The sequence below is a fragment of the Rhea americana genome, unplaced genomic scaffold, assembly GCF_003343005.1.
Source record: "Rhea americana isolate MKP2758 unplaced genomic scaffold, rheAme1 scaffold_214, whole genome shotgun sequence".
In the NCBI taxonomy this organism is placed as follows: domain Eukaryota; kingdom Metazoa; phylum Chordata; class Aves; order Rheiformes; family Rheidae; genus Rhea; species Rhea americana.
This window is the reverse complement of record NW_028186299.1, coordinates 1,223,578-1,244,112: the sequence shown is the minus strand read 5'-3', so window position 1 is coordinate 1,244,112 and position 20,535 is coordinate 1,223,578. Positions and strand designations below refer to the sequence as shown.

Here is a 20,535-nt window from a genome sequence, read left to right as displayed (position 1 = left end):
AACAAAAAAATGGAAGAAGAATGGACAGAAGGCTGAAGTATTTGTATTTAATTGTATTTAAACCTTGGCAGCCTCCCACCATGCTCTATCACCCTGCCTAAAAAATGATTGTAAATATCTGGTGTGCAGCTGGATCTTTGCCATGTGTTCCACTTGGTGGCCTGTGTATCATTTCTAATGAATAAAGCTTAATAGGTTATATCATCTTTTTTCCATATGCTGTTTGGTCTATGTTAGTAGTAATTAATCCAGTCATAAATGTTTGATTGTTTGAGCATATCAGATTTGCTATCCTATTTTTGTTCTAGTTCTAGTGGACTTTTTGGATGTATTTACATTCATTTTATTGAGATTATTCAATAGGGTAGGTGTGTGTTGGGCTTTTTTAATGTATCATTTGGAAAATTCTCAAAMTATCTTACTGGTGTAGAAAAAATTAACAAAACTTTTGCACAATGTTTTTATAGGTTCAAATTTTCTCTTTCTGACTCTACTCATTTTTTGTCTTTCTAAAGAAAAAAATCTATATATATAATTTTCCTGTATAGAGTTCTCTGACAGTCATTAAAATCACTTTCTTGTTTCCAAAACCAAGAAACATGATTGAAAATGTTGCACACGCAAGTGGTTTTCCATACAAAGATTATCAAGGCAACTATTCTTCCTTGTATAGTACATTGGCAAAGCCTATCCTTCTTTGGTCAGTAAGGACCAAATAGAACATTATCAATTAAAATAAGTAAGTATTTTAATCTTGAACTGATGCTAAAGCTCAACTGTTACGTGGTGCACTAAAAGTGATCCTGATGGAATATTCCATGTATGAGAAGAACTTCCACATAATTATAATTGTGTTTTACACAAACTACCTCCTCTCAAGTGATGAGAGCAAGTCAGGGTCTTGCTGAGGGTCTGGTGGAACAGAGGGACTTTAAAGCATTTAAATTAGAGTAGATATACTGTATCCTGGGGCTAGCCAGCCCCAGATCAGGAAACTGTAACCAGATCCACCAGGCCTTGGATCTCTGTGTGGTACAGCTTATGTTAGAATACTTTCAGAAATTCCACTCTTACTGGAGAGACAGAGACAGACAGATTTGGTTCACAGTCTTAGACCATAGCTATGAGTTTAACCTTTTACTGAAGCAGGAATTCAGTAAAAAATGATTTTTTTTTTAATACTGAGAGGCAGCGTAAAATTCGTCTGAATAAGTAGATATCAAGCTATCAACAGCATCCTTTTCTCTTATATTTTAATGTTTCCCTAGAAACTAGCATTATATCAATTCCATCTCCTCTGAGATGAGCTTCTTCCATCCRGTACTTACTGAAACTTCATACTCAATCTTCTAGGTTTTCTTTTTATTGCTATTATTAGTGCTTTCTCTCTTTAATTTCCAGTTCTTCAGTGTTATAGTTGCAACTGTTTCCTCCTTAGCTCTCTGAAAATTGTTGAATGTATGCTAACAGCACTGAAATAATCCTAAACTGGTGTAGTTGTAGGTTGCATATAGTCTGCCAGAATGTGCTGTTTCCAAATGTCAACAGATTCTTTGGCCTAAAGCCTAAAATTCACAAATACAAAGTGTAAAATCAGCCTCCACTCAGAGAGTTTTACAGTTCCTCTTTAATATGTTAGATGTTTGCTGAATTGAATCTTGGACTGGACAGATATGAACAACTTGGATTCCTAACATCCTCAGGTGTAGGAATTTATTCCTTTTCATTTCCTATCTGAATCATTCATCTTTCCTTAGTACAACAGTAATGGATACAATCGGTTAACTACAGAAGTCTACATCTGAACTTTGTCATCTGCTTTCCCATATAGAAAGAAATATGCATCTTAAATGCTGCTAATTTTCTCCTAAAATAGAATTCAAAAACAGGCTACATGAATCTCACTGTGAAAGCGTTTATGGTTCTCCATTGTCTATACAGAGAACCTAGAGTGACTGGCTGAAGTATAGTCTAAACTTTTAGAAATGTAAAAGTGACTGAGAAGGATCTTACCTCATCTATCTGGCCATGTATCTTTTCAATAGTGAAAAAAATGTGGAAAATACTAGCAAGTGCACTGAATTGTGTGGTTTGTGTTACAAGGAAGAGCTCAAAGTATCCTAATATTAGAATGGGGAGTGATTCAGGCAAGGCTTATATTGCAGTAAGTCAGTCCCACCAGCTAATAGCTTAAGGCCTGTTATGCACTAATCCATTACGGTTATGTATGCTTGTTTATGTAGTTAAATAAAGTTGTGGCCTATGTTTTAACCATACCAAATGTATGCTGTGTCTACTTCAACTATTTTTACTCCACAGTAAGATAATGTGAAAAGTGTGGGCAAGAGATCAGAAATTTTACAGCCAAGTTAAACTGGCATAATGTCAAAAATATTCCTGTTTATTATAGATGCATAAAATTCTATACAAATTCTAATTAAAACTCTAAACACAGCAGATATTAATGCAGCTCATTGCACTTAAAACTTAAGGGTCTCTGATTCATAACATTGCTGACTTCCTAGAAATATCACAAGAGTACAGAATTTCTTGCTTAACTTTGAATTTCAWTGTTTTTTTGGATTTGATATTAGCCTCTGAAAGTTATTTTAAGATGGCTGGAGGTCTTGTCTTGTTTTCAACTTGCCTTGCCTATCCTGTTCTATTATTTCTTGCTTAACCATTCCCTCTCCAAAGGAAAAGTTTTTTGTCAATGACTGACAACGTTAGAGGATAATTCTTGCTGCCACACAGCTAAAAAAACAAACAAAAACAAAAACATGAAAAGCACCTGGAGTGAGACTTGATTCCTAGAATCAGAGCACACTGATGAAGATACTTTCATAGACATGATCGAAATTTTTTTTCTAATTTTAGAATTTAAGATAACAATGCAATACTAGCACACACACACACAMAAAAAAGAAACCACTCCAAAACAGATGATCTGACTGTACAGCTTAAATTTGTTGAATTAACAATAGTCAAAATGAAAATCTGGAGGACATTGTTACTCATTATTACCCATTAATTAAGTGACGATTGATCTAAATTTTCATAGCAGCAGAGAGAATGATGCTTTTGGAGATGTGTTTTTCAGTATCATCTAGGAGCTCCAAACACGGATGAAAACCCATTGTGCTAATTGCCCTCTAATTTGGAACAAAGTGTGGTCTTTCTTCCCRATTAATTAACAAACTGAATAATCTTATACATATTCATCTGTCACTGTGCTGCTTTGATTTACCAGCTCTTCAATTTTGGCACAGATACATCTTTTTCCAATTACAGTTATTACACAACAATAAATGACAAACTTCTAATTATTTCAATTTCACATATTATCAAGAAATTGTTTAACAAATGTAGTGCCAGATCAGGCAGTAACTACTCCATATTGTTTCTATAACATTTGGATAATGTTTGTCCAACTTATCTTCTATATTTGGAATCTGCCAAGCAATGTGCATTAAATTACCTTCCTAGTTTCTAGATTGCCAGCACAGCTCATCATCTAATAAACTGCATTTAAACGAGTGTGCCAGAATCCAGGAAGAGATTTGTATGATTTTGAACTATTGGACTCTTTCACAGTTCTCTGTGTGAAATTTAAAACATTTGATTGCTTGTCATCAAAGCACATATGCGGTTCGTTTCCCCATCCCAGTCAAAGACTGAAAAGCACTAGTATTATAAAGTAATCTGTGTAATATTGCCTACGTTTGGGACTAGATAAAGACTCGTTTTTAATAACAAAAGAGCTGTAGGCAATGGTTGAGGTGATCCAGGTAGGTACAAATTCAAGTAGTCTGGCACTGTGTTAAATCCCCATAGATTATTTAAGTTATTTTGCAAAGACTCAAAAGTAAATCTTCTGAAAGAAATCTCTTAGAAGAACAATTTCCATCATTTCCCGCTCTTCCCAGTTCATGGACCTTCTTTAATACCAATATCCTTGTGCATAAATAAATGTTTGAAAAATGTTGGTGGTACTAATAATTTCACGTGACTTCACACAAATATTCTTGGTATAGTTTAACTTTGGACTGTTCAGAGTTTTCATAAAATTGAATATGAAGTTGGATTAAGGAGAGATGGAATTTTTAAAGCATTTTGGAACCGTTTTTGTAGACCACCTTAGGAAAACAGTATGCTATTGCAAGAATTGTTTTAAGAAAGTCAAAAATACAGCTTGGAAATCACATTTTGTCTTTTGAGATTTTAATCAATTTTTACACATTGTCTTTGGTTTTCTGTTCTTTTGAAGAGATACTGAAGATACTTTGATGTTACTGTAACTAGTTTTTTTACTTAGGAGTCTTTTATCAACACTGGTTAGTGTTGGAAAAATTGTAATTACAGAAAATTTTATTTTCTACATTTCTATCTGTGTATGTTGCTCATGTGGTCATGTATTTAATCTTACTAGTATAGAAAATATAATTAAAAATTATACTTCAATTAAATTATTTGTAATAACTTCTGTCATTTAAAATTTGCAGAGAAAAGAACTTCTGATATAAAAGTATTTTTTATTTCAAGATATTTTATCACAGATCATCAGGTTACTGCCCCAAACTTTTACTGCTCTGACAAACACTATGTTACTAAAAATGTATTTTGAGCAGAGAGTCAGGGTAAAATAGATTTACTTTGTCCATCTACCCAAGGGAATGCTAAAACATCTGCAGGCCTAGTAATCTGATTCATGAGAAAGGTAATTCAGTTATCTGAATCATTCTAATAATCTGCTTTAAAACTAATGGATCTAGTCAATCTTAACTGTGCTTCTTGAGTCATTCCACTGAACTTATACCTGAGGTAGTTAGTAAAAGCAGAGTGAAATTATTTTAAATCTCTTATAACCTCTGAGTGAATCTGGAAGCTATAATCATCATACAAGGTGAGGGAAGGTCTCTTAGACAACTGGGGATAACGGGAAATGTAAGGTGTTGATGAATCTGTCTTGGGAAGAAAGAATGGACTAACTGACTTCCATCTGTATTTTCCACAATTCTTTGATTAATCATGTTTGCTGCTTTCTGAGAGGTTAGCACCATCAAGAGCATCCTATCAACCAAAAGTTACTGCCGTGTGGACTGACCAAGAATACTTTAAACTTTTTGCGGTGTTTTGTCAATGTATATCTCCATATTCCATTAGAGACCTTACCTGGGCTTATAAAGTAAATATACATTTTGGCTGCATCTTCATTATTTGTGTCAGAAGAGGATTCTCTGAGGCAAATTGGAACTTTTAGGACCTATTCATCTTATACTGCTTTTTAACTGAAGTGCCCAGAGCAAACATATGGGTCTGTTCAAAACTAACTTTCGAAGTTACTTTTAAACTTGATAAGAAACTGCCAGCTGACTCCATAGAGCATTCTGATCCTTTATTTCAAATGATAAGGTAACAAACAAACAAAAAAAGCTATTTATTGTGTTGCAGATTATAGATGCTCTTACAACCTCCCTCATTAAGCAGTAGTGATCTGCTACAAGGTCATCCGATTAACAGGCTCAGAATGAAGAACCAGACATAATTATTATTGTATGCTTAATCAATCTGAACACTCTGTCAGTCTTTCCATCTCCTTTATTTTCATGCTCTATCTGTTCTGGCAGTGTCTCATATATTCATTTCTGCTACATTTGCACTCTTTGTAAAAATTTAGATCCTTTTCTTGCCATGTTTACTTTCTTGCTAAGTTCTGGTGCTGAGTTTTCCTTCTTTATTGTTAATAATTTTTACTCTTTTTTGACAGTTTGTAATTACCTTTGTAGACAACCCTCTTTTGCTTCATTGTCTCTCAGATTTTCCTGAGTCTGTATTCCTCTGCTTGTGCAATAGCTTTGTCTTTTAACCATATGAATTCTATTTCTTTGTTTTTTTTTTTTTTTCTCTTTGATTTTCTGTCACTCATGTCATCATGGTCAGTGTCAAACCTAAAAAACATACATACTTTTTATTCTCACTGTATGTCTGCTTTTGTCTCTACATTCTTCCAAATCCTAATTTTATTTTCTTTTTTTCATAATTGACTGGTTTATTCTGCACTGTGCATAAAATTTTTGCCTTCTTTCTAATACTGTTTCCTTTAAATTCATACTTTCCTCTGACTTCAAGCAAACATTTCTTCCTTCCCATAATAAATTATCTACAAGACTGTCTTTCCCTGCCTTATCTGAAATTTTGCAGTAGTCTAGATTTTGTTAGTTAAATTTTGTGATTTTTTGCCAGTCTAGGAAAACATATTATCTAGATTTATATAYAATTGTATGTTCATCTTTGATTCTTTACAAAGTTTCCAAAATAACCATTATGAAACTAATTAAGATTTTGTACTTTGGCATGCAAATGACTCTATAGATTTCTGGAGTCAACTTTACTTCAGTTAGAATAGCACGTGTGAAAGGATTAGCTTATTATCTTCAAGATTAACTTCTGAAAATAAGCTGCTTCTTGTTAGCATAAATAATACCTAATACTTAATAATACCATTTATAAGGTGTAAATGACTTCACTTAGACTACAGAATACTTCTGAACTAAAGTTTTTAGAAACAGTGGTATGCATAGATTCAGTTAATTATGGTAGAATTTCAATCTTTAAAAGCAGATTTTAAAAAAATATTTTGTGCAAATGTATACTTTAGAATATATTTTAGAAGAGCTAGCAAAAAGATCACTAGTATTGAAATCCTGAAAAATAGTGAATTTGCACCTCAGTTGCACTGTTTATTGTGCTTTATTTTAGAAAACATAACTTGCTGTGAATATAAAATCTACTTTAAAATTTTTTCGTTTATTAAATGGCTAAAAGGTGAAAAACTGCTTGAAGGAATGAATGAGACAGGTCTGACCTTTGATTTTAACTTGTTCTTGTCGTCTAGACCCAGCTGTGCGCCTGGCGTTGTTCAAAAACAATGAAAATAAACATCCCCCTGTGAAACCACCAAGGAAGACRCAGCCTGTGAATATTGGTTACTTTGAAGGTATGAACAGAAATTTCACTCCATCTTTATGCATGTATATGTATATATCTTATAATATCTTTTCAACTAGCCTACTTGAAATATAAAGCAAAACACAGGAATAGAAGAAGGCAGGAGTTCTTAGCTGTTCTCAGTGTATCTCAAATTACAGCAGTGAAACACTTCAATTTCAATTCATTTGGGGGGAGGGGAATGCTTCTACAGATTAATTTGTAATTAACTGGTACCTGTTTGATTAACATACTTTTAAGAACACCAGAGCACATCATAGAGGTATAAAATAGAAAGCACTAGATTTAATTTTTATGAATGAAATGCCATTTCAAATTTTCCATCTCATAGACATCTTTTCTCAAGATAGCTATTCATTCCTGAAGATCATTAACCTTTTTTAAACAAGAAACCACTTTCATAAGCATTCCCTAAAAGTTCACCTTTTGATGGAAGACAAGAAAAGAAATTTCACCATGTAAATATGAGATAGATTTTCCAAAGGCCTTTAAATATTTATCTATTTCTTTTACTGCTGGAATTAACGATAAAACTCTCCTTGACTTTAGTAAAATTACAATAAGAATAAGTCTRKTTTTWWWWWAAAAAAAAAATCTTCATTTTAAGAGGCTGAGCATCTGCAGAAGCATTGTTTTAGAATGTTCTGGTTCTTTCTGCAGCCCTAAACTGTGATCATATAATTGTCACCCTTGTCATTTTACCTTTATCAGAGTCAAAAGCCATATGATATTTCATTTATTCCCAAGCTCATTTAGTAAAAGAAAAAAAATATMTATATTAACCTTCAATGAATGGGAATGGAAGTTAGAACCTATCTGAGATAAGTCTGCAAAGGATCTAAGTATAACTGAGATGTAATTACTGGCTATATGCAAGTCCAAATTTGTCTTACATTCACAAGCCCAAGCTCAAATTGGTTTGAAAGAATTCTAGGGGTATTGTGAAAGAGAAAAATAAGGTTGCACCACTGTTTGCTTTGGAACGAAGCATGGATTTACCTATAATAGAGACAGACTGCATATACTGTGCCTGATTTAGCGTTTCCTGTATATCGTAACAGTTCCTCTGGCTGAAGAAAGAAGGCAAGTAGATTGCCTGCAAACACTGCAGGTGCCTGAGGCCCGCAAGCAGTCGTGCAAACGTTCAGAGCTCTGCTTGATCAGACCAGCTTGATCCCAGGCTCAGCACCCTGAAGTCAGTGTAGGTTTAGCCTAGCTTTCCTGCCACTGGTTTGTTTATTCCTGCCTGGGAGTATTTCTCTTCATTTTAGGAAGCCAACATATTCTGAATATTACTGAATTGTTTTTTGAAGACATGGAGAGAAGAAACTGTAGCATATTAGATATCAAAAGGCAAGCATGGAAATTAGTGGTACTCTTGAGCTTTATCTTTCATTTCAAGGATAGTTATACTCCTTTGGCCAGCTAATAAACAGATTTTTTTTGGCAGTCTTTTACTGGGTGCTTCTGGGTGCTTCTGGCTCTGCTAATCCTTCAAGAAGGATTACAATACTGTTCTGATTGACTAGAATGTAAAATTGTCCTTCTGCTTAAGCTGCTGGCACTTCAGATGGAATGACTAGAAAATGCTAGACTATGAATTAGAGAGTGCACTGCTTAGTATTTACATTTGCAAGTGAGATATGAACAGAATTCAGAGCTTCTTACTTTAGAATTTGGATACCACTTCATACTACAAACCAAAGTACCTGCACGATAATTTCAAAAAACTGTTATCAATCACTTCTTCCTTCACTTACAGAATAGTTTATTTGCTATTTACCCTCTCACCGTTTGACTATTTCTTCCTTTTTTGCCTGGTATAGCTTGCTTTGGGTCTGCTCTGYGATGATAGTGTTTTTGTAACAAGAAGTGGAAATGTTCTCACTCTGTATCCATAAATCTTGTGGGCACTATCTTCGAAATAAAAGAGAACACGCACTAGTCCATTATTTAGTAGAGAGAAACTTCCTCACTTCAAGGTCTTTCCTTCATAGACTGTTAGTCGATGTTCTGGTAGAGAATTTGAACGCCAGTCCATCTCCTTCATAAACCCCTAAATAATCTCAAAAAAATGCATTCTAAATATTCCTGCTTTATTTCTTTAAAGCGAAAATGAAGGGAGAAACCATAACATCAATAGCAAGTACACATGTGTTATCTGTTAAATAACAGGATCACTATTTTTGAAAGGGGATGCCCTCGGAAGTGAAACAATTAGAACAGTTTTAGCTTTTCAAACTGGAACACATCATGGTATTAAATATGTAGGAGGTAATCCAGTTAAAATGTATGATGAATGTCTTGAGTCTTCATTTTTTTAGCTTATGTTTAAAGCACTAAAAATGTACCTAATGCAAAAAAGTCACAAAAAGAATTTTAAAAAGAGGTATAAAAATAGTTAGAAGGAAATAAATAATGAAAGAGAATGAGCTTAATATCTGACTCTTGTATGTAAAGTATCTATATGCCTTAATTAAACAGTAGGTATCATATTTATCCTGAATAATGAGTTGGTTAAAATATCAGTTGTAAATACAGCTCTTGTTTTATATGTACCAGTAGTATTTTCTTATGTTTATTGTTTTAAAGATTACTGAATGGAAAACCTTTATTTGACAATGAGAATACACCAAGTGAAAACCAAGAATTTTGTCTGAAAATGAGTTAATTGAACATAAAGGAAAAACTTTGAACTTAAATAATGTTATCTTCACCTGAGATGATTAAAAAAAAATCATTACCAAGTTAAGGATTATATTCTGGCAAAATTTGCCTTCTTATACAAGCTACTGCAYTGAGCTGGCAGTGTTATGTGATGTACCATGTAGAAGGCAACACAGTGCAGACGTAGTTGATCTAATACTTGTCTCTCTTGGCTTTAAATGTAGTTGATAACTGTTTATACAAGTCTTTTTTAAAAATTCTTCTTGTTTTCCTACTCTATGAAAACTATAACTTTCCCTCCTCCAAGTCTCACTTACTCAAATTATTAAACCTAAGTTACAGTGATGCTTCATGGAAGATTTTAAACAGGCGTTCTGTTTGCTGACATTATGCTGATTCTTTATGTATTCTATTCTTATGTTTTTCATTAAAAACAGTATGTGCAGGAGCTCTAGTTTTAAATTTCTTGCTTATTTCTCATTTGAAATTTGTTTTCTGAGAAAATAGCTATACATGAAAAAAATAATCTGAATCTACAAATTTATCTGAAGTTTTACAAAATGAGCTTGAGGACCTAATTTTAAGAAGACCACTCTATAACAACAGTTGCAAGGAACAGATATGTAAAATAGATGTAGACATCCAACTTTCAAAACTTGTGCATAGCTTTGATCCCGCGGGACAACTCACATAGCTCTTAATTTGACACATGTATCATAACATAATGGTTTGGTTAGACAGATATATATGAAAATATATCTTTCAAAGTTTGAGTAATGTCATAAATTTTTATTAACTTTTAGGTCAGTCATCATACTCTAGTCACTAACTTTATAATGATTCTCTTTTGGAGAACCATTGTTTCACATTTGTATCACATAGCACACAAGTTAGAGACAAACCCCTTTGTGTTACAGGCTTGGTAAACTATGTGAGGGAACATCATCTTGCCTACAGACAAGAGCTTACCATTTAAAAATATAGACAGTGTGTAAAGACATGGGCAAGGGGAAATAAATTATGTGTTCTGTGGGTACATGTATGTATATACACGTCTGTATGACTATGTATACATACAATACCTGAGTGTATAAATACACACACGCATACACTGTAAATATAAATAAGTATATGAATTCAGTATGTATATTAAGCATAGTTTTTATCTACTTTCTTCATATATTTAAAAAAGAAAGTAAATTACGAGCATTTACTTTTTGGTGTCATTTGCAATATCGAGATATAGGTGTATTTTGTAATCTTAATGCTTTCTGTCAAGGATACTGTTTCACTTTCTTTAAAATTATTTTAATGTATGTAGTCATTATATAATACAGATAAATTAGTGGAAATATTATTTAAATAATGAGCATTGACTCTGCTTTATATGAGCTTTCCTGCTTCTCTTAAGAAACTATGGCCTGATCAAAAACATAAAAGCAAATGAAAGCCTAACTTGGTGTGCTTTCCCATCTGATGATTTGTTGGACATTTCCTGGATTGTGTGTTATATGCTGCTGCTTTTGATACGATTGAGTTATGCTTTCAGCAGAGTTTCTAAGTGTCAGTTAGCACTAATTAGTTGAGAAACAAAATATGTCAGCTAACTGCTCTGATAAATATTTAAGGAGATTTTAGTATATTTTATAGATGATGATAGTTTAAAGATCTCAACATTTTGGGAAAGTTTTAAGGAATGCAAATAATTTTCATTGTGTTCTATTATGGGCTGAAGTGTATGTTTAGACATCTTTGTGACTGCTTCTCATCTGGTTGTGTGGAGGCTGTTTTAGTCATTGATCTAACATAAAATAATCTAGAAAAATTCAGAATATTTTGGATAAAGTACATCAGTTATCTGTTAGTCTCAGTAATTCCATTTACACAGAAGTTCCTATCTACTCTGTCAACCAAGAGCAAACCTTTTGTCCTGATACAGCAACACAAAGCTAAAGGAGCCTGCGGGCCTAGCACATTGTTTTGCTGCAAACATTGAAACGTCATCACTGTAGATGATTTGAGGTCCTCTGTAATCCATCTGCCTCAACAGTTTTAGTGGGTCATCCAAATAATTTCTGTTCAGTGGCATAGGAAGCTGGATTCCAGTCCACAAATTGGARAAGTGCGGTAGAGATTAGTTGGGAGTCCAGTTAAAGCTATGCAAGTTCTGTATTATTTGGATATGATTCACTTGCAGTTTCTCAGAATTTCAGACACTGTATTGTAATGATTTTTGTAGATTAGGTGATTTATTGCCACTGTAATACATATATTTTTGGTCATATTTGWGTCTATCAGTGACACTGGTATACTATATATATAGTTTAAAGAAGTGAAAAAACTATAACTTGACTTTACCCAGAAGCGTGCACAGTGTCCACTTCCAGGAAGTTCAACTGTATTAGTTGCATTGAATTATTTTGTTAGGATGTGTCTACTGTAGTTTGGGAACCTGTAGTTTCTAACTGGAAATAACTGTATTTCCTGTTGTCTTATGCTCAGACTAACCAGTAAAAAGTTGCAAACGTAATGAGTATAATGTTAAGACAGATTTCACCAATACAAATTTGGTAATGAATAGATTATGCTTTTTGAGGTGGCTTTTAATTATGGAAATATTTATTAATTTCTCTTCAAATTGTCAGTAAAAAATAACATTTATATTCCATATTGGAACTAGAATAAGAGATAAAATAATCTTTTGGCTATGTCACATGATTGGAAACCAACTATCAAGAATCCATTTAAATTTAATACCATGACTTCACGTAAACCTGAATGTTCTGTGTCTATTTTCCAGCTTTCCAATAGTTCACAGTTATGAAGCTCCTTGTATTCTCAAAAGAAAACTGTTGCAAGGATTTTTTACATTTTCTTATAACTATTACTAATTTAATATGAAAGTTGAGACTATGGAAACTGGTAATTTAGGATTGTCTTTTTCTACATAATGACAAACATAATTCCTTAGATTTTCTGCATTACTCAATATGAGCGCATTGATGAAAAAGTATATGTAGTAATTAAATAGCATTTATGTTGATTCAAATTGCTGGTGGTTTTAAATACCTCTCCTTGAGAGTTAAGAGAAAGCACTGAGAATAGAACACTATGATTAAACTGTTTATATGCTGTAAAATTGATAATATTTTTTATTTGTTTTTTAAGGGCAGTTAAAAATACATGGAGCTGTAGCTAAAAATTGTGTGTTAGCTGTTTTCATCTTTAACAAATTAGCTATTTTCAATGGAAAATTATAAATGGCATCAGCTCCCAGGAAGCATACATTGTTTGTAAACATCCATTTCTAAATAAAGTCATCTTTTATTTGGCTGTGGTCTGAAAAGCATTAATAACCACATTCTAAACCTGACATTTCTGCAATTCTACTAAAGTATTGCAATGTTTAGAGTAAAATGTAATTATTAAATATCTCCCAGACTTTAAATTTGTATGCCAGATTATGGCAGAAGCAATTTCTCAACCATATAGCACTGGTGAAAATGACAGAATAATACATTTCCAGAGAATGTAAGATCTGTCCTGAAATGTGATGAAAATGCATTACAGAAACCTGCAGTGTAGAAGGGAATCTATCTCTTAAAATCAGAATTCTATGGCTTTGTTTCTTATTATCTAGTGTGAGCTCACACAACAGAGCTCTCGCATTGAAATATTTTCTCATTTTAAGGAATTAATGGCTCTCCACCAGCCCTTTAACATGTAAAATGAGTAGGTTACTTGTGTCCAGTACATCCAAAAAGAGCCAGGATAAAATAAACATAAGGAGTTGGATATCTTGGAAAAAATCTGTCATGGGTTTGGGTTAATCATCTCCAGAAGAAATTCAACTTGATGCCTGAAATGTAAGACTTCTTGGAGAAAGCAGTAAAGCCTGAGGCAGTGTTGATCTGAAGGAGTGCTCTCCATGGGTCAGAGCTGCTCTGCTGGCAGAGTGCAAACCCAGTTCACAACAGCGGTACRCTGAAAAGTTGTAAAAGACTGCAGGGGCCTTACAGTGCACGCACTCGAGCTTCAGTTACATAGCTTTAGTGGCCCAGTTTCTTATTATAAAATAAAACTAAAAAATAAAATCTGTGCCTAATTTTCTAGTCCCCTGTCCATCAATGATAATGTAGGATTTTTTCAGTGTTCATGGAATGAAGCAATCCTGAAATTATAGTATAAGTTTAAAAATAAATGTGTAAAACAGCATTTGTGTGCATTCATGCAGTGCACATCAGTGTCTGAATAATTATAAATGATCTAGACATGTGACATCTTTATTAATATTCTTGCTTTTCATGTTCTTTTTTTTTTTAACAACTTTTCTATTTGTCTGAAATTCCTGAACCTGAAGTACTTACCACAGGTATATTCCAACTACATATTATAAAGTCTTACTTTGGTTCTAGTCTTCAAGGGTCCTGTATTCTAGTRTTAAAGGATTGTGATTTTGACTGCATATTTCACCTGCTTGTATTATCTGATTCTCTGTCTCTAGAATTTTATAGATRGTTGTAATTTGCAATGATATCAGGTGGACTTTATTAGTACATCAGATTTAAATGTGATCTCTGATATAATATGGCAACGAATTTTGTGTCAAATTGTTTCAACAAACTTTTGATTGGATTTTATACAACATGTAAACTATCACCTGTGCTTTCCACATCATAGTAGTTTATCTTTAAACTATTAAAGAACTCCACACTAGAAAACAACAACAAAAAAGCTTACTGCTGTTTTAGCTAAAGACTGCCCAGTGATGATTTCAGTAGGAATGAGATTTTGCATAAAATATCATCAGTGGATGAGGATAAGTTTATACCGTTGTTGAATAAGATAACATAGCAATTCAGAGCTYTGATTTGCATCTTCCAAGATTTTCCTTCTCTTTTTTCCCTACTTTCCTTGGCAYTTTAGGTCCAAGGACTAGGTAATGTATCATCTTTATTTCAGCCAATGTGTACATAAATAAGTTGACTCCATGTCAGATCCACAGCATTTTATACTACATCAGGCAATCATTTTGGATGAATAGACCCCTGACTACCGAAGCATTTCAAATCCTTTTYCATTTGACCATTCAGTGACCTGATAACTATTTCCTGTCCCTAAGTAAGGTTGTGACCCAGGTCTTAGAGTGCAAAAGACAGATAATTTTAGCAACAAGTTAAGTCCAAATGGATCTCATCGAAGGGGCTGAGAGAAAAAAGGTTTGGCTAAATTCCTCTAAAATAAAGTGTTACAACACTTAGATTTAGTAAGTCTAGTGAAAATTGTTAAATTTGTTGTTATCTGTTTGAWTGCCTGGGACTGTAGGCAATATTGGGGTGATTTGTTTATTTGTTTTGTTTTTACTAAACAATATCCAAATGCAAAGGTACTCTTTTTATACTTCACAAAACAATTATTCATAAAGAGGTCATTAAAATTGYATTTTCAGATATATTCAAAGCATTTTCCAAAGTGAGTATTTCAAGCATTAACTCATATTGGTATGAACATGGTATTTTARTACAGATCACAGAAAGTTAAGTGTATAGGCTGCGTCCAGAGGAGGATCACAAATGTTGCATTGCATAAATATTCATCTTGCAAAAGTATTTCCATTTTGTGTGGARCTATGAACAAGGAATATGTTAAATTCTTAGAAACATGTATAGGTGCAACTCTTGTTACAGTAGGACAACATGATATGACAGTTTAAGACTTTTCATATAGCTATGCATTTTAGTAGCAATGCCTCTGCCTATTTTATCTTCTGAAGTACTGTTAAAGGTGGATTAAAGGAAGGTTTTAACCCCAGAGCCTTTCATTGAGTTGAAAGTGTAATCAATTAAAGTTTCTTATAACAAAATTCTTGTTTTTCTATTCTGTAATGGRAACGATGGTGTTATGAAGAATTATGAGGTCAGAGAGCTACAGCATTCCAAAAAGGTTGTTTTAATGTGACAATGTTTTTAATACTGAACATATATTTAAGTCTTTTTCTTTCTTATAACTAAGAGAGTTGTGGATCAGCTGTATAACATAATTTATTTTGGTAATGTGCAACATTTCTCAAACAAAACATAAAGAAAAGACTTCAGAATTGAAACCTAGCTATTGAAAACTTTGTGTTGTTTGATACAAAGTCTTGTGGCAAAGTCATATACCTTTTGCAAGTTTCATATGATCTATAAAAGTAGACAGCAGATATGAAAGATTTTGAAGATACAAGGGATTGTAGGAGTATTTACAAGAAACCCACATATTGTGATAAAAATGCACAATCATTTAGTAATATCTTTGCAAATTCTATGACAAGCTGTGTATTTCTATAATGTGCATCTTCCAACTTCATAATTTTACAGATCGGCTTTTACCATGTGCAATACACAAACATTTTAGCAGTTTTGGCAAATTTTTAGTTTTGTGCAGCTTTGATGTATATAATGCCTTTATTTTTTGTGGCTTATATGTTTAAAAAAATGATTTATAACAGAGCACTCAATTGATATTTTCAAGCTGTCATGGAAAAAATGYACTATGCATTTAATGCTGAACTAAGGTGGAAATACTGTATTTTTTAGTTATTTTTATGTATATGTATTTAAAGAATATGTATATATATTAAATATATTTTTCTTGGATTCCTAAGAAAGGCTGCATACAGAGATAATATTTTTCAAAAAATATATTTACATGACAATCTAGAATAGTTCTTCCTTTGAAGATTTATTATTGGGTCAAATAATCTAATATTTGGTTATAATTTTATAAGTTACTAGACTTTTAGAATTATGTAGATAACTCAGTTCAGATAAAGAAATCCAAATAATCAGACAAAGARGAATTTACTTCATTTTCACAATCATCATTAAACAAGCAGAATATAAACAGCTAAGTTTTCTGAGTGGTTTCCAAGCACAGATTGAGTATCAAGCTTACTAAGAAATTGACTGTGGAAAGTTATTTCTCTAAAGCACTTGCATGCTTATTGTTTTCTAGCATGAAGCAAGTTTGATATTTTTCAGTTTATGAAGAGAACAGGGATGTATTTTATCAAAGATAGAATTCAATTTAAAAAGTATTTTAAATGCTAATAGGTATTTCAAAGTAAAATCTACTGAGAATTTGCTTTAGTAGCTGATGTTGTACATATATAATTAAGAAATTAGTAATGAATGTAAAGGAAAAAAAAAAGAAGAAGAAGCTAAGGCAGAAAGTTCTGATTTAACCTACCGATGACCTGGCTTTGTTTGTTCAGATGACAGTTCTAAAAGTGTGTAGAGAATATTCCCTTTTAATACAGTTATTTGCCGCAAGCCCTGACCTCACTGCCTGTCAGGGAGCAGGTCTGAATTGGCCCTTTCTCTGATATCGTGACATTGCTTCTGTTGCCTCGATTGTGACCCCTGATTGCGTGATACCCCTGAGAGTTCTATTTAATAAGCGTGACTCCTGACTCTTAGCCAGGTCTGCTTGCTTAGGTTTGGTCAGACTCCACTCGTATGCTAAAACATTGCATAGGCTGTCATCRTATACCATGTGAGTGCTGTGCACTGTGTTCAGAAATCTCTTTCCAACATCTTTCCTCTTATTTATTGCAAATAGAAATATTTATGAAAAGCTATTGGGAATAAATTTTAAAAGCTGATTCTTCCAAAATTATGGCTGCTAGRGATTTCTATTTTTATACCTCTTTAYACTTTTTATTTCCCTGTATTGCTAAGCCTGCATATTATCCATGCATCATGYGAATTGCTTACTTTGAGATTTGTTTTATTTCCCCTATGAGAGTATTTTATGCTTCTATGACTTTCCRTCAAGAATGTGTTTGTTCTTCATAGAAATGGTAGGGGAGAGTCCCCTTACTTCATTATCTGATTAATAAAGTTGTATAAGGAGACAATATTGATGAGCATCCAGAGCACTGTGAGATGTAGTTATTCAGGGTCTAGYCAGACGAAAGCTGAAGAATCTGGTTGGAATCCGGGAGAGGGTAAGTAGAACTAAGACTTTTTAAATATCACTGAAAATTACATTTCTTATTTTAGTAACTACTGTGCTACATCACTGCATTCTTTTCTCCTGTTTCCTCCTCTTCTAAGCAGAATCCTGAAGGAGAGTCTATGCAGAGACCAGGCAGCCTTGGGGATGATGATGCTGTTCAGACAGTCTCCAATTTTAGTATCCCTTGTTGCATTCATTCAACCAGAATACGGAGAAGTTCAAAGAGCTGAAAGAATGTTTCAAGAATTGTGGTGCAAGTTAAAGACAAGTTTGTGTATTTACTTATGTATATCTTTTGTACTCTCACTGCAGAAACATATACCTTTTCCTAGTTTCTGTATCAATACCTCTACCAAACTGCTTCTAATCAATGTATTTAGCTTTTCAAATAAGGAGAAAAATCTTACTGCAATAAAATAATGTTATGTGCTCACTTTTGTAGTTAAATTAAGTCTCTAAATATTATTAATTAATGTTTCTCCATTTCTTGAGCTGTTTTAAAGAAAACTGTTGATTCACTCAGATTATTTTGTGTAAAAATTGGTATATTTTGTATGAAAAATAAATCATATTAGAATCTTTCTTATAAAACATGTTATCTGATATAAGCCAAAAAGCAGATATTTTCTCGTTACTTTTAAAGCTAACAAGAGAATGTCATTAGTTCTTCTTCATGACAATGGCTGTTACAATTAAAGTAAAATCTTACTTGCTCAGTGAAATACTATTTTGTTATCTTTTAGAAGAATTCCTGTGGAAGGTGATACAATTTTACYGCTCTAATGTAGTTGGTAAGGTTGTAAAGCTTCTAGTACAACTGTCTGTTCCCTTCTCCTGGAATAAATAGCATCTGGTTAGCTATTGGAGTACCTTACTCTCAAATGGGAGTTTACTTACCTAATTGGACTTCATGTGCTTTCACTCCTTTTTGGATCAGCCCTTAGTGCTCTATAAATTCATGTGCCAGTAGCAGGAACTTACATAACTGGCTGCACATAAGCAGAATTAGGAATGGACGACTGTTGTCGTTGTCCATTGTTGTTCAAAGCAACACATAAAACAAATTACACTTTCAAGTTTATTAGTTGTGGCTGTCCTGAAGCTATTACAAACATAAAGAGAACAAATGTGAGGAAAAATCATTTATTCAAAATTATCATGGTATTTAACTTATTCCCTCCTTTTCATACAAGTTGTGTCTGTATTGTCTATATAGATACTGACAGAGATAGATAAATATAGGTTATTAAGACATAGATATAGACRACAGGGATAGATATATGTCAGTGAACTAGGGAGCTTTGTAGGGACTGTAGCTTAAAAGTTTCGTAAGAATGAAACTAAGAATTTAAACACAATTACGTAAAGAATAATATGATAATCATTACCTAAGCTAAGGAAAGATGAAATTGTGTTCAATAATGGAATTGGGTGTTTAATTTTGTTCATTTTCTTGTTCCAAAAATAACTTAAGTAACGTTCAAAACAAATGGTTTTACTAAACAACAGAAATCATGGTCAATTTCAACTCTTCATTATTTCATTCGTTATYTCTTCATTCAGTGAGGAAATCATTCAAACCTTCTCTACATAGATATAAATATTGTAACTATAACTGGTTCAAAGTCAATGTAATTAATTCAGTTCAATTTCCATGATACTGAATACTCTTGAATATGAATTGACTGAACAAAAATGATTTACTGTACTTAAATTATTGCATTTTTCATGTGATTACAAGCTAAAAATTTCCATTGTAGATAATAAAGACCTCTATAAAATTATTATGCCCTGTGAGCCACATGAATTAAGTATGTATTAATGTAGGGCAAACTTTAGGCAAATCAGTGTAAGGCAAATCCCTTACAAATGTAATTCCCATTTTTGAATTGATCCATAAGATATTTGAATTTCATATATTTTTTCTTCTATGATGTATCAGCCACTAAGTATAATTTAATAAGAACAATTAATGCTTTTATGTCTATATTTACTTATAGCTTCTTCTAAGTTCATAGTATTTATGGTTATTTTAAAACTRGAGATACATATATAAAAATTGTGCACATCTGGAGATTACCTCACTTTAGATGTAGAGTCTTTAGAAAGAGAACCATGTCTATGTCTGTGTTAAAGCATGAGATTTTTTTTCCCATTTAATTCAATGAGAATTAAATCAAGCCTTGTTTATACAATATTTGGCATAATGACAGGCCTGATCTTCAATGTTACCTCTGGCTTTTGCAATAAAGTAAATTAAACAACAGCTTCATTCTTAGTCTACATAGATTTATGTGTATGTTTGACAATATARGGTGGTTTTACTGTTATGTACTGCTGCACTGACATAGCCATGAATTTTTATCAGAGTACTATCATCAAATACTTGTAAGTATTTCAGGTCAACATAAGTAAGCCAGAAGGAGTAAGGCAGGAATAAATAGTTTCACCTACACAACATAGAACATTTCAAAATTAAAAATAGTATATGTACATAAATTGTTTAGTGTAGATACCTAATCCATAGGTATTTATAATACAACTACATATTGATATTAATGAAATTATTTAATTGATTTTGTGTAGTTACCCAATCCATAGGTATTTATAATGCAACTACATATTGACGTTAATGAAATTATTTCATTGAGTTTCATTGTCAGTGTTATTCTGCATTGATAGATATCAATCAGATGTGCCACTCCCAGTGGATGAATATAAGTTCTTAAAACCAAGTTCATATATTCTAGTTAATATAAATGATTTTATCTCTTATCTCTGTCTCTATCTAGCTACCAAGATGTTAATTCTCAAACATATCTAATACTTTTTGAAGTATACTTCAAAAGTATACTTTAT

At 32.7% G+C, this 20,535-nt stretch overlaps 1 protein-coding gene across 2 annotated transcripts in view; it reads left to right on the top strand.

Moving 5' to 3' along the window:
* The window catches only part of LRRIQ1 (leucine rich repeats and IQ motif containing 1), a 119,688-nt gene that overhangs the window by 67,237 nt on the left and 31,916 nt on the right, over window positions 1-20,535 (top strand). For both annotated transcript variants that reach the window (XM_085304960.1, XM_085304959.1), the window contains exon 22: window positions 6,896-6,997. In XM_085304960.1, coding sequence (XP_085161086.1) covers window positions 6,896-6,997 — 102 coding nt within the window. The remainder of the gene's footprint in view (window positions 1-6,895; window positions 6,998-20,535) is intronic.